Source organism: Camelus ferus, chromosome 30 (assembly GCF_009834535.1).
Source record: "Camelus ferus isolate YT-003-E chromosome 30, BCGSAC_Cfer_1.0, whole genome shotgun sequence".
Classification (NCBI taxonomy): domain Eukaryota; kingdom Metazoa; phylum Chordata; class Mammalia; order Artiodactyla; family Camelidae; genus Camelus; species Camelus ferus.
This window is the reverse complement of record NC_045725.1, coordinates 10,463,708-10,487,864: the sequence shown is the minus strand read 5'-3', so window position 1 is coordinate 10,487,864 and position 24,157 is coordinate 10,463,708. Positions and strand designations below refer to the sequence as shown.

The 24,157-nt window shown below is 44.4% G+C and overlaps 1 protein-coding gene across 1 annotated transcript; it reads left to right on the top strand.

Moving 5' to 3' along the window:
- The first annotated feature begins 1,800 nt into the window (after positions 1-1,800).
- Positions 1,801-16,298, top strand: SERPINB11 (serpin family B member 11). Its single transcript, XM_006192487.3, is given in 10 exon segments — positions 1,801-1,928; positions 2,140-2,198; positions 7,976-8,159; positions 9,210-9,269; positions 10,433-10,561; positions 10,729-10,846; positions 11,951-12,093; positions 13,061-13,198; positions 13,200-13,217; positions 15,306-16,298. Coding segments are annotated over 8 exon segments (1,179 nt in total). The 5' UTR covers positions 1,801-1,928; positions 2,140-2,198; positions 7,976-7,991; the 3' UTR covers positions 15,711-16,298.
- Positions 16,299-24,157: the final 7,859 nt, after the last annotated feature.

The window sequence follows — 24,157 nt, the reverse complement described above, 5'->3', positions numbered from 1 at the left end:
TTTCTCTTTTAGTTCTATTCTGTGAGATAATTTTCCAAATAAACTCCATGCATGCAAGACTTTGTCTAAGGCTTTGTATCAGGGAATCTGGACTAAGACACTAGTGGAGGAGAAGTGAATGAGAGAGGAAAGAGAAGCAAAGAGGGTTATGCTAACAGGTGTCCATCCACCTAGAAGGCAAACTCAAATGGAGCATAAGAACATGTCCTGTGATAGAGAAAACGTCAGAGCTTCAGCCCAGACCAAGGCTGAAAAAGATCGTCTTTGATCAGCCCAATTCTTAGATTGCAAGACAGCCAAGAAAATCTTGATCTCTAAAGAGATGAAAACAAGATGAAGAGGTGGAGAATCATCTGTAACCATGAATATGGTGATTCCAAGTGATGGAAACTCCCAGTTGGAAATGGGTCACACCGGAAAACACTTCCTTTGAGCAGAGAAAGACTGAACAGATTTGGGGCTCCTTTTAGTTCTGTGCATTTGGTTGTGCACAACCATTTTTATGAGAACCTTATGTTGCTGAAAACACATCCCCCGTACCCCGCTTACCAAATTGAGACTTGAGGACAGAGTTTTGGATGCAGTAGAAAAGGCAGCTTTATTTCTTTGCCAGACAGAGGAGGTCACAGTGGGCTAATGCCTCTACGACTGTGAGCCTACCAGGGAGAGAGGGGGGGGGGTTTATAGTAAAAGTTCAAGAGTTCAAGGGGTGGAACTAGTTTCCACTAGAGATGGCACACAGGGTAACATACTGTTGCAAAGTTGTTCTTGGCTTTGCAGGTGCAAGGGTCCCCTTCCCTCTGCTGGGTATGAAGTTCACCTCCAGCTTTGGGACTCTCTTAATATTCTTGTTCCTAGAACAAAGGATGCATAGCTCCATGGGAAGAAAAACTTGTGCAGTTTAAAGTCAGGTTGATAAATGCTTTTAGTCTTTTTAACAGGCTGAGGTATGCAACTCAAACAACAGGATACAAGGAAAGCACTCTGGGGGCAAGAGCAGGGCACTGAGCATGATCCCCACATGCAGCACCGTGAGGGGGTTGGTGGTCTGTCCCTGCTCTCCAGCCCAACCTTGGTCAGCAAAAGCATGAGAAAAATCCTCTGAACCATTGTACAGTTAAGCAATTACAAACAGCACTACAGATATCAGATGGTCACCAATGTAGACAATAGGGTCCTACTCTGTGACACTTACGGGCACAGAGGAGAGTAGGGCCATAATTTTAACCCTAACTCTTCTAGTTCCTGTGTCTTGTAAAACAGTTTAATTTTAACCAAGAGAGGACACACTGCAAACTGAGGATGAAGAGAAAAATCACTGGCCATCAAGGACTTTCTCTTATCACAAGGGCAGTGCATCCTGCTTTTATAGTTCAAGTTTGGGCGGTGATATCAACCTGGCGAGACTGGGCTGTGTATTATTACGTGAACAAGAGGAGCCTTTGGGAAGTTGGGCTTGCCTCAGAGTGCCAATTCTGGCTACTGCACACCCCAAACATTTTTTTGTCTGCAGCTTTCATCCCTATGCCTAATAACTTGTCTTTTCTTACACGGTCCTGAATTACACCTCTCTGAACTTCACTTTAGGTGGAGTGGCTTGTTGCTCCTTGCAAGCTTTTAAACTCAAACCACAGAGCAACTCTTGCCTGAGCCCATCCTTGAATTCTTTTTATGGGGCAGGAATTACCTTCCAGCAGATTGCTGAAGCTTCATGTAAAAACACATGCTCCTTGCAGGAGAGCTCAGATCTTGGGATGAATGTGACTCAGGCCAGGACACGTCCATCATGACTGGAATCTCCCCTGTTGAGTAGCTCTGTGCCAGGGACACGGACACAGGCAATCCCTAGAATTTTGAATGGGGCAGTGCCAATTTGAACGTGTCCAAGCTACTCTTTTTAGAAATACAGCTCATTTTCTTAGATAGAGGTAAGGCTCCCCCACGTTTCCCCATTAGCAAAGCAGAAGGAGGTTAAGAACTGGGTGCTTCTCCAGAAAGCACGGCCATCCTGACAGTCTCCTTTTAGAAGGACTTCCTTCTCAGAGCTGTCTTTGCTGCCCAGCAGGTGTCGAGCTGAATCACTGAGGACACAAATGGAAAGGGAGGGGCAAAAATAAAGGCTTTATATTTCTTCTTCAGGGACCAGGCTCCAACCTCTCCTGCCAAACTGTCCACTTCGCCACCGAAAAGCAACAAAGGTAAAGAGAAGTATCTCTGTACTTTGTGTTTCAGCCGTGCGTCTGGTCAAAGGGGAAGAGATGGGAGCAGCGAAATGCGGCACCTGGACCGGGGTGCAATGAGCCACAACGAGGGGCAGCTTAACCTTTTAGTTGGGGGTGGCTTTTTGTTAATGCAGATCAGACGTTAACACGAATATCACTGATATTGTGCATTTAAAATCCTTGAGGCGGGCTGACTTGATTTGAAATCTCCGATTAGTTTAGCAAAAGGGACGCTGTTGATCGCTTCTACTTCCTCCCTGATAATGCTTATTCAAACCAGAGCCAGTCACCGATGGCTCTGGCCTCTGTGTGATACAGCACCTCTTAGCTCCTCAGAGGATCTTAACTCCACTGGATTGGCCTTATTAACACCTTTATGTGTTGGGAAGAATTCCTTTATTTTCCTGGGTCTCAGTTTCTTCTTGTGACTTTAAAATTAGTCTCATAAAAAGTAGGTGTGTTCTGTAAATGGGTGTAAAGGCTCATAGTTCATGTTTGTGTGATGGGGTGACGATTCTGAAGTTCCTGCTACTTCTAGGCTCAATGAGCACATTGTGAAATTTAAAAGCTTTGAAGGACAGAGCGTGAGAGTAAAAGATTTGCCCTGATTTAGGGGAGAGGAGGGAGTCATTTGAGATGGTTAAGAATCTCCCCAGGCTCCGTGCCCATTGTGAGAGCTCAGTGTCTTAGCTACCCGGGAGGTGTGTTTCCCCAGATAGGACAGACCCAGCTTCTCTGTCTCCCTGCAACGCTTTAGTGGCAATACGCTCTTCTAAGATATGTTATCCATGCCTTTACAAAGAAGTTCCCACACAGGTGGGTAAGAGGGTGTGCAGGGGGCTAGTCCCCACACAGTGTTCATGGTGGCGTGGACTCCGAGGCCACTGGGTGTCTGTCACCGAGGAGTGGCTGCACGAATGTGGCGAAAGCACAGAAACCCAGCACTCAGAAGTAACAGATTACGTTTCCAGAATAACATAGATGAATCTTAAAAGCGTAGGGCTGAGTGAAAAATAAACTATTCAACATAAGCTCATTTATGAAAATGAAAAAAATGCATGATATAAGGAAAGCAATAGAATATAAGAGAACGTAAATAGAGGGACATGCTTTAAACATGTTGTGTCATCTTTGGGAACGGAGGAGACGGGACGTGTTGGGTCGAAGGCAATGAGCAAAGCAGTGCTTTGGTCCAGTGATGGCTCGTGGTACAAACTGACGGACGTGATTCCCTCAATCTTTTATGCTTATGGTTCAAAAAGAAGACACACGCATATAAACACATTAATAAAATAAAAGTGCCTGGTATGCAATAAGTAGCCCATCAGTGTATTCCGAACTCTTTTCCTGGGCAGCCCGGTAACTGTGGGGCCACAGGAACTGTGACATGTAGGCAGGCTGTTTTACAATAACAATAAGGCATAGATTTAAGAAGAATAAGCTTACATTTCCTTATAAATCCAAAATTGCATTTCAGAACCGGACACTAGCTAGAGTGCAGAGCCCAATAGGAAGAGGGTCTGGCTTGGACATGCTTCACCGTAGGATGTGGTTTCATTATTAAAGCAACTAACGGTGGGGACAGCGTAGCTTAGCAGCAGAGTAACTGCTTAGCGTGCACGAGGTCCTGGGTTCCATCCCCAGTACCTGCATTAATAAATTATAAACCTAATTATCTCCCCCTAAAAATTTTTTTTAAAAAAGCAACTAAACAAAGGCCTCCAAGGATACTGTTATTATTCAGCGTGTTACAGAGAGCTCTATTAAAATTAACTTGAACAGTATCTTGTTAAAGGCACATACTAGTATTTTCATTAAGATCAGCTAACCTTTTGTGTCATACCTTTAAAAAACTTTCAAGAGCAAAGAAAAATGTGGCCCAGGCTTGGGGTAATACAACTGCTAAGCTCCAAGAAACTGTGTTGGAGGGTCTGATGGTTGGAACCCATGACATCTACTCCTTAATCGTTATTTTAGGACAGCCAGTTTCGATTACAGGGATGTGTGATCATCTTTTTTGCCATTATAAATGTCATGGGCCATTATTTTGAAAGTCCATGAGTGACACACTTCCTTTCAGCCTCTCTCTGCCTGATGAGTGCTGAGCTCTGCACACTCCTCCATGCCCCAGTTCTCAGGCCCCAGTTCCCTTGGCTCTCTTTGGCTCTCTCAGCGCACAAAGTACTGTGTTTTAAGGAAAAGGACGACACAAATGCGTAAATCTCTGGGTCACATCCCAGAGAACACATTTCCAGTGAGCTCAGCTCTGATGTAAGGCAAGTCAGTAACTCAAATAAACACACACTGGCGGAGATACAGACCAGTCGTCTGCTGAAACAGCCTAGAGAATGTAGGCCTAGACTAGGATCCTGAAAGAAAGCAAAGCCATAATCTAGAAGATGAGAGATAGAAGAACGAAATGGTCCCAGATCCCTGGGGGACTAAATAAGGGAAAAGATGTAGCTGTGCTGGAAAAGCATGCGTGTGGTGGGCTAATTGGTCCTGGTGGACCAGAGCGGTTAAAGAGATCCCTAAAGAGAGCTGGGATGCTTCTAGCTGCAAGAAACAGAGGCCTCAACTAAAATAGCTTGAACAATAAGGATAAAGCTATCGTCTTACAGGACAAGAAATCCTGAGCTAGGGCAGATCCGGGGTAGGTTAATCCACCCACTCAATGGTGGGTCATCAAAGCCTCAGGGCCTTTCCATCAGCCTCTCTGAAATCCTGACTTGGTCACAGAGTAGCCGCTGCTGGAGCGGCGCCATGAAGACAAGACAACCTGACACGAAGAAGAGGCTGCTTCCATCCTGTGAGTCTCTTTCCATCGGAGGGAAGCCTTTTCCAGCAGCCACGTCTTATGGGCAAGGACTGCCATACTGTCCGATGTTTAAAATTTTATTTATTTTCCTCCAACTTTATTGAGGGATAATCGACAAACATAATGGTGCATATTTTAAGTATACAATGTGATAATTCGATATACATACACACATTCGATATACATACATACATACATAGACCAAGATCAAGACAATGAACGCATCCATCGCCTCACACAGTTAATGCTTTGTGTGTGCAATGAGAATGCTTAACATCTGCTGTCAGCTACTTGCAAGTCTACAATACTGTATTACTCACCATCGTCACCATGCGGTGAAGGTATCTGAAAAGAGAAAAGATGTGTGGGGCGTGAAGGCTTCCGGGGACAGTTCTGCCCGTCTCCAGCCCTACCGCCCGCCACCTCTGGCCTTCTGTGTCATGCTCTTATGGTAGAAAGTTTCTCTTTCAGGTTTTTGAGTCTCTGCTCACGCTATTCTTTCTCTCAGTAATGATCTTCCTCTATGTACATACCTGGATGACTCTTATTTCATTCTTCAAGAAGCAGCGGGCACCTCCTCCAGGAAGTCTTCCTGTAACTCCCAGGTTGGCTCTGTGCTTCCACAGCATTCTGTGTACATCCGTGTATTGTAGTACTGAGCGAATTGAAATTTCTTCCTTCGTTTCTTCCTTCCACAGATACTTAATGAGTGGCAACCCTATGGCCAGGGCTGGTGCTGGAATAAAGCTTAAAAAAACAAAGTCCTTGCTCTAAGGGATGTTGTACTCTAGGCAGACGGGAATTAGACAATAAATACATATATAACATATACACATATTTAATTTATATAAATAAATATAATATTGTTTATTCCTATTTTATCAATACCTAGATACACATGTATATATTATATATATAAATACACACATATGTAATATATATGGCAAATAAATAATAATTACTATATATAGGGCAAATAAACACAAACTGATTTATATTTACATAGCATGTATGTATATAATACACACAAACTAGGGTAATGAGATGGGGAATCGCTGGAGGATGTTTGCAATAGAACAGTCAGTGAAAGCCTTACTGATGGGATGCTGAGTGCGCAGAAGGAAATGGATGGACTGCTGGAGGGAGCCATCTGGATATCTGGGGAAGAGCACCCCAGGAGATGCTCTGAGATGGAATCTGCTTGGCGTGGTGAAGGCATGCCAGGAGGCGACATGGCTGGAACAGAGCGAGCTGGGAGACTGGTGGGTGATGAGGTCTGAGAGGCAGCAGAGGCCAGACCCCAAAGGCCTTGCTGGTCATGGAAGGAAGCCTGTGTTCTGCTCTGAGAGAAAGGGAAGCCACTGGAGTTTGGCGCAGAGACCTTGAGCTGCCCTTACGCAGTTAGTACATGAGGAACCCATCTCTTAAAAACAACACTCTGTCTTCTCTAGGAAATGTAACATAGGAGGTAAGGTCTGAAGTAGGAAGACGAGAGAGGAGGCTGTCTCTCTGATCCAGGAGAGACGTGATGATAGCTTTGCCCTGGATGCTAAGCGGAGAGAGTGAGTGATGGACCAGTGGTGAGTGTTTCTGAAGACAGAGGAAATGGGATTTTTGGAAAGTTTGAATGAGATGTGAGTGAAACACCATTTAAGGATGATCTCCAGGTTCTTGGCCTGAGCAAATGGACGAACGCAACAGCCCTTTGGGGGAGATGAAGACGGCTTTGGGGGGAGCAGGCTGGAGAGAGGGTTAGGAAGTCGAGAGTCTGTTTTTGGACATTTTACATGAAGCTAACATATTAGACCTTCAAGTAGGGATGTCAACTAGACAGCTGGATACATGAATCTGGAATGTGGAAGCAATATACACTCAGGAGCTAACAGCCTATCAGTGACTTAGAGCTCGAGGGTGGAAGAGATCACCTATAGGAACAAAAACAGAGACGAGGACCAAGGTTTGAATCCTGATGTGTGAAGTTGTACAGAGGCTGAGAATGTGAGAGAGAGCCTGTAAAACAGACTCAGAAGGGGTGGCTCCACTGCGGGTGGGAAGCAAGAGACAATGATGACCCAGAAATTAAAGGAAAAGAGTGTTCACTGGCAACTGGAGGGTCCTGGAAAGTGAAACATCCAAGAGGGCAAGAACGATGCAGAATTACTTTTGTATCTACAGCCTCCACACTTAACAGTGCTCAGCAGGTGCTTGGGGGGCTGAGTCAATGAACACTTCCTGACCCACTACTGTCCTCAGGTAACACACACCCCAGCCTCGTCGTCTTCCCTCTCAATTTTTTCTCCTCTATTCCTCCATTTTCATTGACATTATGCTGGGCTGAGGGGCTTGACCACCTTCTGATGGCATGACCTATTTGCTAGTATCACCTTGCTTTCATGGAGGGCACAGGAAATGAGGTCCCACCAAGGAGATAAAGGTGCGGAGAATGTTGCCCACGGTTGTTCTGTTGACTGTCTCCTTGTCTGTGCGAGAGTGACCAGGATGGAGACTGTGCAGGTGGGCCGCCTAGCAGGAAAGCATCTCTTTTGGCTGAGCTTCTGTAGCTCAAGGATTTTTCTGTGCAAATTCCAGGTCGAGGAGCGTCTTAAAGCATGGAAATTAAGAGCAAAAAGACCCAATTCCTTCTGCTCTTTGGCCCCAGAACAATGACGGAACACTTAAACGTACCCCAATGTTGGTGAGACAGCTTTGCACTAGTGGTTGGAAGGAACAGTGAATCTTCTCTTCTTTAGAATCTAAAAGTACTAAATGCCCCCCTTTGGCATTTACTGCTTTCTCAGAAGTGGTGACAACAGGCTGCGACTTTTCATGAAGCAGGGTGCTCAGGCTACTAAATTCATGAAATGTAGTAACTGAATGCTAGATATTATCTGTACCTCCAGGCGATCGTCTGAGCCTTTCTCCCTTCTGTTCTCAGGTAGCGCTTGGCAAGAATGGATTCCCTTAGCACAGCAAACACTGAATTTTGCCTTGATGTGTTCAAAGAGCTGAACAGTAACAACGCAGGAGACAACATCTTCTTTTCCCCGCTGAGTCTGCTTTATGCTCTAAGCATGATCCTCCTTGGAGCCAGAGGAAACAGCGCGAGGCAGATGGAAAAGGTGTGCATGCAGCAAAAAATTCCCTGCAGCCTGGAAGTCTCACCTGCACCCGCTTTGAGTCAGCCAGATTACTTCCATCCTTATCCCAGGAAAACTGCCATCTCATGAAAGAAGGAACACATTTGAGCAAAATTTATTATGAATGATGACTTAAATAATGCAATACATTACAATGCAAATAACACAATACATGCTATTCCTAATCTCTTCCTTACTGACAGTGGTTTCACACATAAATGTCTACAGTTTAATTTCAGAGTTTTATTCTTTTAGTGATTTGAACATGTATGGTATTACTCTTGCCCTCTACAATTTTAACTTACAATAAAACTTAATGACACTTTAAAAGTTACAAGTTTTTAAAAGTACTCAGTAATACATTTGGAGTTCGTGACAACCCTGTGTAGCAGGGGCAGGAATTGTTATCCCCATTTTACAGATGAGGAAACTGAGACTAAAAGAGAAAGAGTGACTTTTCAGGTTACGTAGGCTGCTGTGCGGTGGGTTTTCCTGCTGTGGAGCTTTATTTGCTGTGGGAAGTCTAGAAGAATGTCACTTAACAGCCCCAGGATGCTTGAACGTCTTATTATTGTTTGTCTTTTATTCCTTTATTCCATATTCTGATGCACTTTCATGAGTTCTTGCATTTAAAATAGGTATTGTTCGGGGAAACCATGCAATGGTTTACAACAAGCCTGATGGGCACTGTCACAGTGATGGCCTGAGAAGAGTGACAGGGGCAGGAGAGCCTGGTGGACAGGAGCTCGGTGCCTGGGGCCTGACCGACAGTGGCCTGGGGGCAAGTCCCCTAATCTCATGAGCTCAGTTTCCCTAACAGAAAATGGGGATAACAGTCTCTACTCATAAAGTTGTTGAGAGGATTAAATGAGATACGTAAAGGCTTAGTTCAGGACTTGGAATAGAACATCATTAAGCATCAGCTATTACTGTCGCTCTTTATCTGAAATGGAAAAAGAGATGCTTCTAGCTGTTAACCTTTATAGACCATATCGGGCTTTTGATGCCAATCCATCCCCTTTTTTTTTCTAGGTGCTTCATTTTAATCATATTGAAGAATCTTTAGGACCAGAGTTCAAGGACTCAGCTAAGGTATGACAATATCACTGCTGAGCTTTCAAATGCTCTTTAAGTTAAGCGCCCCGAGAAGTAATACATTCCGGGGGGGGGAGTGGCAGAGCCCCTTCTCGGGCCCGCAAGAGAGCTAGCGACGTCTCCGTGGGTCCGCTCCTTTCATTTCCCTGAGGATGGCTACGGCCGAGAGACTGTAACACAAAGACAACCACAGTAATGGAGCCCCCAGATTTTAGCACACCGTTATTGCCATCCTTACTCAAATTGTCTGTTCTTTTATGGACTGTGCCCCGTGGTGAGTCTGCCAGACTCCTCCAGGCAGTGTCTGATTTTTTAGTCCCATGGAGGGACTGAGAAAGGACCCCAATGCTTTGCCTTTTACTTACCTACCAGGAGAATAGGGCCTGATGTCACCCCACCCACGTGCTCTGGGACTGGGGTCCCAGTTCTAACAAAAGGATTCCTTTTGACACCAAATTAAATAGAACCCCCCTGTAAAAATAGTTGTGCATTTGAGAGGGACAGATTGAGAAAGGACAGAAATGCATACAGACACAGAATACTTGCTTCACAGAACCCGCCTTACCGTTAGGACATGAAAGTCTACGGTCTGGGAACATTTGCTTTAGGGAATACAGGCGTCACCCCTACAACGTCCATGAATTCAGATGCATCAAAGCTGCACGCTTCACCAAACTGCTCCTGTGAGGGACACATGGGTGTGTGAGGTCAGTTCAGGGAAGAGCTAAGTGAGTGAATGATCACACAGAAAACGGAGACGTTGCAAGGAGCGTGATGGAGAAGAGAGACAATTCTTTAGGCACAAAGGCAACGATAAAACTTGGATCATTGCCCTGACTATCCCCACGAGGATCCCTTCATTTGTAAAAGCTTTTGCTCTTGGCGTAAACCACTGGGGCCTACACAGACATGCTTTGCAGTGGTTTACAATTCTGCCCACAGTCTGTAACCGAAGTCCCCAGGTGCTGAGATTATTGGGCGAGGGGAAAGCTAGAGAAGGAAAAATGCTATAAGCTCGCCAACTCCTTGTCTGTCAGTATTTGCTGCCCTTTTGTTCAGAGGCCAACACCAGGCTGTCTAGTGTTCACATTATTTATAACTCTCCAATGGCAATGAATCAAGCAATTTAATACTCCATTCACTGTTTCCTGGTGCTTCAGTGCAGCCAAACTGGAAAGATTCATTCAGAGTTTGGAGTTCTATTCTCTCAGATCAACCGGCCAGACTCTAACTACACCCTCAGCATTGCCAGCAGACTCTACGGGACCAACGCGATGGCATTCCACCAGGTCAGTCCATTTGGAATAGCGGCCGATAGCTTTCTTGGCATTCTCTGCATTTCACACTGCCTGCTGTTTCTGTCTGCCTGTTGTGAATTCAGAATACGTTAAGCTGTGGGTTTTGGCTTTCCTTACACTATTTTTGTGTTGTTGTGCAACTGTCCTCTCTCTTACAGCAATACTTACACTGTTCTGAGAAACTGTATGGAGCCAGGCTGCAAACGGTTGACTTTGAAAGGTCTGCGGAGGAAACGAGGAAGGCTATTAATGCTTGGGTTGAAAATAAAACTAACGGTAAGGATGGGTCACATGTGTGTCTCCAGACTTCATTTGAACTGTGTTGATAAACTGAGTTAACATGCTAAGGAGGAAGGTGGGCGGGGTCTGGTTAGCTTAGTGTTCTAGCTTCAATTTAGTGCTCCAGTGCCTAGAATCATGCCTGGCACACACAAGTCGCTTAAAATTTTTTAGCATAAATGAATAGATTGATTGGTGGTGTCTGTCATAGGTGTGGATCAGGGACCCACATGCTGTGTATCTATCTAGACTATTACTGATATTGTCATTCATTTATGCATTTATTTATCATTCATTCAAAGATACATATCTTTGTGTATATATATATATACACACACACACACACACACATACATATATATTGAGCATTCACTGTTAGACATTGTTATTGCATGCTAGGTATTGTGTTTGACCCAAAAGTTCAATAAAAATTCAAACTCCCATCAAGCTTAGGACTCTGATATTCCAGATACCTGTTTCATATTATACGACAGATTATGTCCCCAAACTTTTATAAATTGCAATGCACCAAAATGCACCTAGAGGACTTGGTGTTCAGTGTTGATCAGTATATTTACAAAGCTAGCGACTCCTGGTTGCTTTTATAAATCATGACTTTCAGATATGGATTTACTTCAAGTGTTGGCATCTATGCTTGTGACAGACTCACGTTAGCGTACTTAGAGGAGGAGTGACTCTTTGAAATGCGTAACATATTTGCACATGGTGAGGTCTTGGTAAGTATAAAGCCTGATAAATATCAAAGCCACAAGAAATTATTAAAGGACTTTCTAAAAATGCAGCAGTGTGCAGGAAAGCATTGGCTGCAACCAGGTGTAAGGTGAGCTAACCCACAGCTAGCAGACGAGCTAGTCCTTGGGTGCCATCTTCTGATTAGAAGGAACAAAGTATTCAATATTCTTTGAAATAAAACTTCAGGCTTCATGGCCACAGATGAAGGCATTGTTCTGGCTTCTCAAATTCATAATTAACTTCAAAACAAGGCTCCACATTTCTGGTGACTCTTCTACTCTCTGTTACTAATAAGTTCAAATCCCTTAAATATGTTATCTATTTTTTTATTATTATTATTATTATAAGGAAAAGTCACTAACCTCTTTGGAAAGGGCACGATTGACCCTTCTTGTGTCATGGTCCTGGTGAATGCCATATATTTCAAGGGACAATGGCGAAACAAATTCCAGGAAAGAGAGACGATGAAAACGCCCTTTCAGCTAAGTCAGGTGAGTATCTTATTTTCAGATCAATGATACATTTCGGAGAATGCAGTAACTGTTTAAGGAGAATTCAGGAAGTTTTAGTGAAAATGCTGGTCTAAGTTTTAATTGTGTTTTCTGTGAATTTTATTTTCATTATTCTTTCTGAGGTGACAGTAACCTTTCTCACTGGACACCTAGCTGGGGCCTTTGGACACTGAGATGTTCTGGAAGAGAGGAAAGCTTGTCCTTTTCTGGTTTTGGAGGAGGGGATTAGGTTTACTTATTTACTTTTTTTTTTTTTTTTTTTTTATGGCGGTACTGGGGATTGCAACCAGGACCTTGTGCACACGCTTAAGCACGCGCTCCACCACTTAAGCTACACCCTCCCCCCGATAACTTGCCCTTTTCTTACTGTTCTGTGTATGAATTCTCCCCAGACATGCTTTCCCCAGCAAATACACTCTCTAGCAGTGTGACAGAACTATCTGTATCAATTTTCTCCCAGAAAGTCTCTAGCTGGATTAAAAAAAAAATGTGATCCTAAAATCTCATTTTATCTGGAAACCTCAGCTTTGTTTTTGGAAAACACACAGATTATCATTTTTATTTCTATGTTATGTTATTTGAACTATTCGGGCTATAATAAGGACTTATTTTAAAAATAACAAAGCAGGGGGAGGGTATAGCTCAGTGGTAGAGCGCACGCTTAGCATGCACAAGGTCCTGGGTTCGAGCCCCAGGACCTCCATTAAAAATAAATAAAAACCTAATTACTCCCCACCAAAATAAATAAAAATTAAAAAAAAACCACAAAGGCTAACCTTTGCCAAGGAAAGTAATAAAGGGTGCACTTTAAAGTTCCTAAGTCACCTGTGCCTAGAACATTGATACAGATACTCGTGTTATGTCAGAAAATAGGGGCAAATACATGTGCACGCACATATGGAGCTGTACCATCTAATTACAATCTTTTTTTTTTTTAAAAAAAAAGGGTAAAAGCGTAACTGTGGAAATGATGTATCAAACTGGAATGTTCAAATTGGCCTTCATCAAAAAGCCACAGATGCAAGTCCTTGAGCTGCCCTATGTTAACAACACGCTAAGCATGATTATTCTGCTTCCAGTGGGCACTGGCTGATCTACAGCAGGTAGGGTGACAAGAACGCTCACGTGCAGAGAAAGAGTGTGTGCACGTGTGGGGACACACACACACACACAGTGTGGAGCCCAGGATGGTAGTGCTGTCCATCGAATTCCATCACGGTAGAGATTTAGCTGTACTGCCAGGGTCTGTGAGAGGACAGGGGGGATGCCTGGCCCCTGCCTTCAGGGTCATGTATTCTGGGAGAATAATCTATCCTTACATTCAAAAAGGGCACACGGAGGCAAAAGTGCCTGTTGTACCAACATACACACATATCAGTCGGTCATTGGACACGTGGGAAGCAGCTTTCTAGAGTAATGAAATTATAATGCTGCTTTGGACCCCCCCCAGTCCACAGAGATAAGCCATCTTCTTCTCAGGAGCAGTATTTCTGATCCAAATGTGACATGCTCTCACGGGCTAATCTCCATTTTTACTGTCCTGGTTTTGTGGGGAAGGGAGCACCACAGCCACGGAGATGAGGGCATGGTGGCGGCTGGAGTTTAGGGTCTAATCTCTCTCTCTGGCTGCAGCCAAAGCTGCACAGCACGCAGCAGGCAAGACACTGCTGTGGGGCAACCACCGCCTGGACGTCCCAATGCTCTGCTAGAATGACAACCAGTTTCTCGGGACCCCAGCCGAGCCCCGGGGCTTGCTGAGGCTGACATAGCACGTGGATGGGATGGCCACAGTCAGGGAGGGCCTGCTTGAGGTTAAACGAAGTGGGTGGGGGGCAGGGAAAAATAGCTGGGCTGGTGTAGCATCGGGACCTCTAGCGGGCAGAGCAGCACCGCCACGGCCACGAGGACAGGCGTGGCAAGTGTGGCCTCTGAGGCTTGTGGGCTGCAGTGGGGGCATGTGGAGGCAGAGAGCATTTTGGAAGCAGTTTAGAAGTGGTCTTTGTTAACTTCTGATTCATTTATTTATTTGCTCCTTGGTTCCTCATACACCAAACATTGAGTATCTACCATGTGCTGAGAACTCTGCTACGTTCTGGAAACACAGACAAACGTGTGGTTCCAACATCGAATCATAAACGTGGTAACAAGGGCTGTGACAGACCCTGTAGAAAGTTCTATGGGAGTAGAGAGGGCCCGGGTTGGAATGAGGAGATCAGGGAGGTTCCCTAGTAGAGGAGTCTCGATGCCTCCCCAGAGGAGTGGAAGGTAAGGAGGTAGGACAGGGGACCCGTTGTTCTAACCAGAGCAAAAGCACATGCCAATGCCTCAGCCGTGCGAGGCAGCGAGATGGGCTTGACACGAAGTCGTGGTAACTTGGATGAGGGCAGAAAGGGCAAAAGGAAAAGATGCTTAGGAATGAAAACCATCTTTGTGTCTGATTTTATATCGTCAGGATGGGGAGAAAGTGACAAAGTCTTCCACTCATGTAGTAGATTGACGGAGCCTGACACACAGGTTTGGAGCTGTGGGGAGGGCTTGCCAGAGAGTTTCAAATGCTCCAGGGGAGAGGTTTGAAGGACTTACAGAAACTGATGAAACTGGGTGTAGAAGGAGCGGGCAGAGTGGGGAGGCTGCCTGGGGGACTCGGAGCACAGATGCGGGAGAGTCGCTGAGCAGACGCAGAAAGGACACTCAGAGTCCAGCTTCCGACACAATGAAGGAGGGGCTGAGGGACGAGAGCAGTGGAACAGGGGGTCCTGGCATCACAGAAGCCAAATGAGAACCCAGTTCATAAAGGAGATGCGATTGAAGGTTTCAGATAGGAGAACCCAACTAGAAATGGTTTAATTCATCCAGGAAAGGCGGACTCAGTGACTTCTGCTGAGGCAACAGAGGGAGTTAAAGAGACACCTACATTCTGAGGGAATTAAGGCAAAAGACTGTAGGATACACGACTGAGAAGCTAATTATGAAATATTGATGAGAAGTAGACAATAAAAGAGGGAAGATGAAGCTGAATGCGAGTCTTTTTTTTTTTTCCAGATAGGACTTGAGCACATTGTAAAGGCAGAAAAGAAATGGACATTGCATCAGTCACACTGATGTAAACAAACAGCACTTAAAACAAATAGCACGTAATGCCGAGGGTGTGCATTTGGCTCACGTGGGCTCATCGGTGTTTTGTCACGTAGGTAGAAGAGCAGCTGAACGCGAAGACGTTCTCCGAGTGGACCAGCCCCTCTAACTTGGTGGAGCAGGAGGTTGAAGTGCATCTCCCCCGATTCAAGCTGGACGTCAAGTATGAGCTCAACTCGCTGTTGAAATCCCTTGGGATGACCGACATCTTCAGCCAGGTCAAAGCTGATCTTTCTGGAATATCACCTACCGAGGGCCTCTTTGTAACAAAAGTCATCCACAAGTCATATGTGGATGTCAACGAGGAGGGCACGGAGGCAGCTGCGGCCACGGGGGTCATCGTGGTCGTGAAAAGACTCCCCATCCGAGCTCAGTTCATGGCGAACCACCCCTTCCTGTTCTTCATAAGGCACATCCAGACCAACACGATTCTCTTCTGTGGCAAGCTCGCCTCTCCCTAAGCAGCGGGGCTGAGCCAGGCTCAGAGTCACAGAGGAGGTGCAGGGACAAACCCCTTCCTGAAAGCAGTTCATACGTCATACACGCCCGTGCCTCCATTTGCTCCTCTGCAAAATGGGGCTAAGCTCTCTCCCAGCTTACTCCGTGAGTTGGTGAAGCCCTAAATTGATGCTAATCCCAGAAGAAGGGATGTTTACAAAAAAGCCTCCCTCGCTCTCTTTTCTTTGGGGCCTCATTTAAGTGTTGTCTGGCTGAGCAAGTCAGTGAGAAAAGTCTCAAACAATGAGCTTTTCTTGACTTGGAGAAGTCAGTGAGCTCTTGAATCAGTGACCACTTTACCTTCTGAAAACCAAATGAAGGGCTTCAACTTCGGTTGGATTTTAAAATCTGTTATTTTCCCTGCGTGTGTACATCTAACACTGTGAATTCTAATAAATACATGCAATGCCTTCAGTTCTTTGAGGATTTTCCATACTCGGCAGCAATTAACTACTTAACGAAAGGAGACTGTGGACAAGGGGACGTCTATTCAGTGAGCATTTTAGTGGAATCTCTGGCCAAATCTTTTTGAGCTTTAAGTTGAATTAATAGGTTTTTCTTCCTCTTCTTCCTTCCCTCCCTCCTCTCTCTCAAAAATGCAATGCGTAAAATTTCACAACAGCAGAAACCAGTAATCAATCAGAAAAGTTTTACTAAAAAATTTTTTTTTAAAGAAAGCCTCCTTAATTCCTATTCAAGATAATAATAATCTGGTGATAGGGGCCATAATCCATGCACTGCCTTCCCAGGGCCCTCTTTCTTCCTGGCCTCCCTCCGAGGTCTGAACACAGACCAGCTGCTCCAATCTCCCGTCTCTCCCCTTCCGGGCAGAGGTAGTGATGGGCAGAGTCCTTTTACAGCTGAGAGTGGGGGCATCCAATGATGGCTTTTCCTTTCCTAGAAGGGCACTGAAGGATGGGCTTACTTTATTCTTTAATAATAAAATACAAGCAAGCAACGATTTCAGGAAAGTAGAAGACTGCACAATATCCCCTTAAAATAACACATGAAATTGCTCGTGGCCCTGGAATGGCAGTCTTGCTTCTAAGGATCCTCCCCCAAGCCTGCTTGTCACACGGCATAAAGCCAAGAAGCCACGTTGGCTTCGTTCACAGGATAATCCAACAGGATTCATTGTGGAACAGCAAGAGACACGGAGCAACAATGATGGGGGTAAAAATGGAGCTGTTTCTCGGCATCTGCTATTCACTTTAAACACCCTGGGAAGACAGTGAGTGAAGTCTGTGCAGTGAATGCTGGGCCCTTCCCCGCGGAGGCTGGCGCCATCAAGAAGACCAGAGATAACAGGGCTTGGTGAAGGGAGCCCTTGGACCCTGTTGGTGGGAATGGAAACTGGTTCAGCCATTATCGACAGCCTGTACAGAGGTTTCTCAAAAAAAATTAAAAACAGAATTACCATATGATCCACCAACCCCACTTCCGGGTACACATCCAAAGGAAACGAAATCAGTGTGTGGAAGAGATATCTGCCCTCCCCCACCATGTTCACTGCGACATTATTCCCAGTAGCCAAGGCAGGGAAATAACCTCGGTGTCCACCACCTAGAGCTGTGACACTGTTCTGTCTGATACTATAATGGGAGACACACGTCATGATACGTTTGTCTAAGCACAGAGGGTTAACATCACAAAGAGTGAATCTGATGGGATTTAGTTAATGACAATGTATTTAAGTAACTACCAATTGAATTAACTATTACTATTATAATAGTAATTATGATAATGTAGGCTCGTCAATTGTCACGAGTGTGTCACACTAGCTTTAGATGTCATTAGTCAGGGAAACTGGGGGAGGGGTGGAGAGGGCATATGGGAAGTGTATACTTTCTGGTCAATTTTTCAGTAAACCTAAAACTACTTCAAAAATCTATTGACTATTAATTAAAAGCTAAAGACTATTAGTTAAGAAAAAAGGAAGTAGGGGAGAAAGGAAGGAAGACACATTTACCTGGATTTCAAAAAACCAAAAAGCTTTACTTTTTCCTCCAGTGTTCTCTGATAGTATTTTGTCTTTGTTTCTGTTGTTTTCAGTCCTGAGACTAAGACACGTTCGCCTGTGTTTATCGCGCTCCTCCCCCTCTTGCTGCAAGGGCACTGAGCCGCCAGGTCGGTCGGCGTTTGGCACACACGCGGTCACAGTGACTCAGACAAAATTGCTGCTTTCCCAACAGCGTTCACATCCACACCTTGCTGCGCAGGGAAGCCTGTCGCCCCCATGGGCAGCAAATAGCATTCAATCAAGTTCTGAGTCACGGTGCATCAGTGGGGCGTAGAAGGTCAACTTTTGCTGAGTTTCTCTGTGCAGGGTGGTTCTTCTGTGTTAAATTGCTGCAAATTTAAAAGACAAAGTGAAAAAAAGAAAAAAAAAACCTACCGCTTGGGCAGTGGTACAGTGAGAGATTTGTTTGCATATTTACTGATAAATCTAGTTTTCTCCCTTTACTTCCAGATTTGTCACTTTTTTTTTTGTCTCGGAAAATGTCAGGAGCAGAATGGAATGGCAGAAACAAAGACTTTTTTTTTAATGGTGGTACTGAGGATTGAACCCAGGACCTCATGTATGCTAAGCATGCGCTCTACCACTGAGCTGTCCCCTCCCCTCTGGAAGCAAAGACTTAATGGAGACCACTCTTGGGGAAAACTCCCCTTCAAACTCCCTCATTTGCGGGATCAGGCTCCTTCCCCACGGGCCGTCCTTTGACGTGTCTGGGTGAAGGGGAAGATGCTAACCCTGGTGTGACTGGCTCAGTTCCGCCTGACTTCTGCCGTCCTCGGCATTAAGCCTCCCATTTCACTCTCAGAAGTGCTCTGGTTTCAACGATAAGTTATGAGGTTTCCTTATCTTAATACTATTGGATATTACTCCACGGTCTGAGGTCATCCTGTCCGTTGGTGTTGAGTTACCGAAGACAGCAGAGAAAGGGCTGCTCATAGGAGGCCCCAGTTCTCCTGGCAACAATAACCCCGTGGTACGTTATCATCCCCCGACCTTTGCTCTGGTGTCTCCGCGGTCCTCGGATTCTCTTCCTGAGAATGCCACCCATCTTATTCCTCTGGGACCTTTCGGTGAGAAGCTTCTCCTTTTTTACTTCTTTCCACTGGGGGCTCCTGTGCTTTCTTTGTGTCAACAGTGGAAGCAGAGTTCAATGAGACACCCAACCCAGCCTCCACCAGACCCCCGAAGGCACATATCCCTCCAGCCAGCACCAAACCTGCTGCCCCAGAGTGAATGCCTTTAAAGCGTTCTTGCCATTTCATTATTTGTTGCTACCCTGATTCATTTCTTGAAGAAATATTTCTTGAGTGCCCATTAGGTTCCAAAGCACCACGTTAAGCCATAGATATGTAGTGAGTAACAAAGAGCCACAGCGTTTGTCCTCGTAAGCATGTATTTTAGCAGAGATGACGGACTTTAGAACAGGAACAACAACTGGGTGCTGGGTGCTGCGATAAGACTGTTACGGGCAAGGACAAGTGATGAGGATGGGGTGATGGGTGGGGCCCTCTCAGTGGGGAGCCCCCTAGGCCATTTCAGGGAGGGAGGGCTCTCTTCTCAGGATACTGACTCGATCTGATTGGCCTTCTAGAAAGGTCACATGGGCTTCCAAGAAGCCATCCTTACGATGGGAAAGATGCATCATAAATCCCATGAAATAAATCACAAAGGAGCATTTTCCACGTTAACATCACCTTGGCAGGCCTAGAGCCCTTTAGAGGCAGCGATAAAAGGCCTGCTTGTGGTTTATTTTGGTTGTATGTAGGCAGCATCTCTGACAAGTTAGGTGTGACAGTGAAGGGCGCCATTAGGATGCTTCACTGCGTGATGGAACTGTCCAGTAACGCGGAGTGAGTCAGACTCGCCGACAACAGCTCTGATACGACTATGCCAAGAACTCCCCAGTCTGGCCCTCAAACGTCTTTGACCGTCAGTGCTGAAAAGCCCGTTTGTTAGGAAGTAATAAAGCTGTTGACTGACATTTACTGGACTGGGATTTGGCAGGGTTTCCAGGTTCTATGCACAACCTAACGATTTATTTATTTTTTTAAATACTGCTTTCTGTTAATTCAATCACTGTATGTCCTTGCACAGCCTGCATTTCCCAGACGACATGGAACTAACGGTCTCTTTCTGGATTCGATCTCACCGGTTAACGCAGGTCCTTTAGAATCGCACTCCTCACTTCCCTAAGTCCCCAAGTCTTCTCTGGGATTCCCTGCTCTTTCCTCCCTCGTGTTTGGCTCAGTGTGGAATCTGCTCACTCTTTGGACATCACCAAAAACTCCACGAAGGGGCCAAGCAGCTCAGCTGCAGAGTCTGTGTTCCATCCTCTGCACTGTAATGCTACTCAGTACATTTGTGGACGTTGGAGGAAGGGTTATATTGGCGGTTTAGAGACTTGGGTTCTACCGCAGCGTCTGACACAGATCCTCTTAAAATGCTATAATCTCTAAACCGTTTGGGTGAACTGACACTAACTTCTAGGCTAGAGATATATTGCTGCAGTTCCCCAGTCTCATCACTAGATGGCAGGTGTGGTCACAGGAAGGAGCTGAGGCCTTGGCGAATGAATGGTGTTTAACGTGTAAATCTTACCTTGAACCCTATTGGTAAAACAGCAAAACGGGCTCTTTCAATCAGCCACTATAAATATTTATTAAATTTCTACTCATTGTTTCTTTCGATTTGTGTTTAATAGCCCCTCTTTTCCTCTTTATTTGCTTGATGAGCACTACGTCTGCAGAAGGAGTATAAATCAGACAGCGCGGGATTGGGCTGCAGCATTCGTGACTGAGTCTAGAACAGTATCTGGCTTATAGCAGGGCCTCAGAAATATCTGACATTTCCTTTTCTTTGTTTTTCATGTTCTAGGCATTTATTTATTTTTTTAAATCTTTTATTCTGAATGAATTTTAGTCTTACAGAAAAGTTGCAAACATAGTACGAAGAGTTCCCTTATGTCTCTCACTCCACTTCTCCTAATCTTAACATCTTCCATAACCATAGCGTAGACATGAAGAATGAAAAACTACCTTTGGGACAGCTTATTTAATTAAACAACAAACCTTATTTGAATTTTATTCTTGTCCCCCCAAGTGTCCTCTGTTTGTTCTGGGATTATACCTACAGGGTTTCACATCGTATTTAGTTACTATTTCTTCTCAGCCTCCTTCAGTCTGCAAAAGTTCCTGGTTTTCCTTTGTGTTTCATGTCCTTGACATTTTGAAGAGTACTGACCCATTATTTTATAGAATGTCCGTTAATCTGGATTCGTCTGATGTAGCCTCCTAATTGGAGGGAGATCATGCATTTTGGGCAAGAGATCCGGAAGCACGGGGTTGTGTCCCGAGCGCACCATGTCAGGGTGTTCATCGCGCTGACACGTCTTAGTGCCAGTGACGTTTATCTTGTTCATCTGGAAAATTTGACGATTTTTACGTTTCTCCACTGTCAAGCTACTTTTTTTTTTTTATCCCTTTGTAGTTAATAAGAACCTTTGAGGAGTTTTTTTGAGTCTATGTAAATCCTGTATCTGCACAGACATTTGCCCACAAACTTTAGCATTTGTTTTTGCTCTGTTAGTACTCTGTGTTATCCATCTGGCCGAATCGCTACGCTGCTGGCCTTGTTTTTCACTCTTATATGGCCCACCGTTCTTCTGCTGGAGCGGGCACTAGAGAAAGTAGGACGTGCTATATAATCTACTACCGGCTGACTGGTTTTGGATAAAGTTTTGTTTTTTTTTTAACTGAAGTATTAATTATACTTTGTAATTAATTATACAGTATTCCCCAACTGGACCTCTCTGAACCTGTTTGAATATGTCTAAAGTGAGATGCCAGCCTCTAAAAACGTAGTGGAAGCAAATGCCAGCAATAATTTATGAGAAATGATCTACCTTCTTAAGTCCATTGAATATGTAAAGAGATGCATTTACTAAAATTTACCCAATGTTGTAAACATTAGTAACTATAGGTAATCAGAAAGAAAAACTCATCAATAATTCTCCCTTTAATTCTAACCCTTGTGAAAATTATGCCAGTGTCCTTCCAGAATTTCCCTACATGTATATACACATATATTTAAACTCCACTTTAAAAAGGATCATGTTCCATACACCATGTTAAACTTGATTTTGGTATTTAATATGTTTTGGACATATTTCTGTGTCAATAAGAATTTTCTACAAAATAACTCTCAAGAGCAGTACAGTGTTCATTTACAGGATGCAACAGGACATATGAATAATTCCTTATTATTGTATTTTTTTCAGTTGGTTTACTTTAAAAATTTTACCTGTAGCAGATGACATTTGAGATAATGTTTGAGGATTACTTTCTCCCTTGAGTTCTCACGTCCACCTTTTAGGCTTTTGATGTGCCTGCCTTCACGAGGAAAGAGTGCACCATGTGGGACAAAGACATTGCTGAAGTTTCTCAGTTTATTTTCTAGACCCTCAGCAGTGACAACAGAGTTGAAAGTGAACCTTTTGTTTGCACATACCTGAATTCGAAAGAGATCAGAGTCTCTGAATTTCCAAAATTTGGCACTAAATACACAGGGTGCAAATAACAAGAAGCAGAATATGTGATTAATAACGAGAAGCAGAATATGTGATTAATTTCGTACAAATATATACACATGCATCTAGGACTGAAACAGCTGGATTAGAGCATAGACTTAAGATCAGCGTTAGCAGACACGGCCGAAGAGCATTCCAAAATAGTTTTTTTTCCGGTTTATATTTCCACCAGCAATACACGAGAGTTCCAGTTGCTCCATATTCTCAGTAACACTTGGTAGCATTAGTCTGATTGACAATAGTGGGTGTGCAGACGTCCCTTATTGTGATTCTAATTTGCATTTCACTGGTGACTCATGATGTGAGATTCTTTTCATACACTCCTGGATGTTTGGATTTCCCTTTTGTGAAGTTCCTGTTCAAACCTTTTGCACATTTTTTTCCACTGGGTTGTCTTTCCTTGTGTCACTGATTTGTCGAACTTTAAATATTCTAGATAACAGGCCTTTGTCAGAAATATTTACTGCAAATGCCTTCTCCCGCTCTGTGGCTTGTCTTTGTTCTCTTTGAGGTGTCTCTTTGATGATCAAGGTTCTCTATGTTGATGAAATCGACTGCTGTTTCCTTTATAGCTATTGCTTTTTGTGATCTGTTTTGACAGTGTGTTGAGCACAAAAGGAATTGAAAACAGCATGGCTTGCTTCCTGTGGTCGAGAAAAGCTGTGATGGGGGTGGCTTACGTAGGAATGCCCATGTAACATTCCATCTAATAAGAGAAAAATTCAGTACAATATATGATGAAAGCATATTATCAAGAAATAAATCAGTATGGGCTCGTGGTGGAAATGGTGGGACTTGAGGTGCACCTTGAGGAATAATGTAGAGACAGAAAAATACTATAGGAGGAGTTCCCATGCACTGGATTCTCCAGGACTGTCCCCTTCTATTACAAGAATAAAAACTACATTTATTAAATGCCAACTACATAGTAAGTACTTTACATATGCTACCAATAATCCTCTCAACCATAAATTTACAGTAATTATCCCCCTTTCTTTTTTTAAAGAGCAAATCAAGCCATAAAGATGCTAAGCTGCTGGCCAAAGTCACGTGGATACAGAGAGAGGAGCTGGGATTCCCGGCTATGTCACACCTTCTGTATTTTGCCACCAGAAGTACATTTCCCTGAAGACCTATCTTGATGTTCAGTTCATAATATATGACCTCTGTTGTGCTATGTGGATTGTCAGCATTTCTCCAGAGTGGCATGTTGCCATTTGTTATTTGCAAAAACCGTATGTTGCAAGCTTGTCATGAGATCTGGGACTTGAGTCACTTCATTTTTCAGGGGCACCATTTGAGCCCTAGATAATGACCACTCTAGGAATGGATAAAACCGAAGCATTCGACTGACCTCATTCCTGGACGGAGGACAGGACTGTCTATGTCCTCTCCTGGTGCTTGGCCCCTCTTGACCATGGATCACCCTCGTGTGTATCCCAACTTGTGTTCTATTCTGCTGGCTTTGACTCCCCAACCCTCAACCCATAACCTGCCCCACACCCAGGTATACACAGTTTAGAAGGGAACATGAAAGGACAGGCTCTAGAGTATTTCTTCTGGGGTTTGGTGGGGTTACGCCCCCATGATCAAGTAGGAGGGTGAAGGCAGACATCATGGCACTGCTCTGTGTTTTCTGTTGAGCAGGCAGATGCCGCATGCCTTCCTGAGCCGGACAGGGGAGCCCAGTTGGTGTCCCTCCTTGGTTCCCCTTCCATGATTTTCCTCTAGTGCCATCTGGGAGAGGGGAGGGACTTCTCATGCATTGTTGTCACTGATGCGGCTGTTCTCAACCTCTCCCTTGAGGG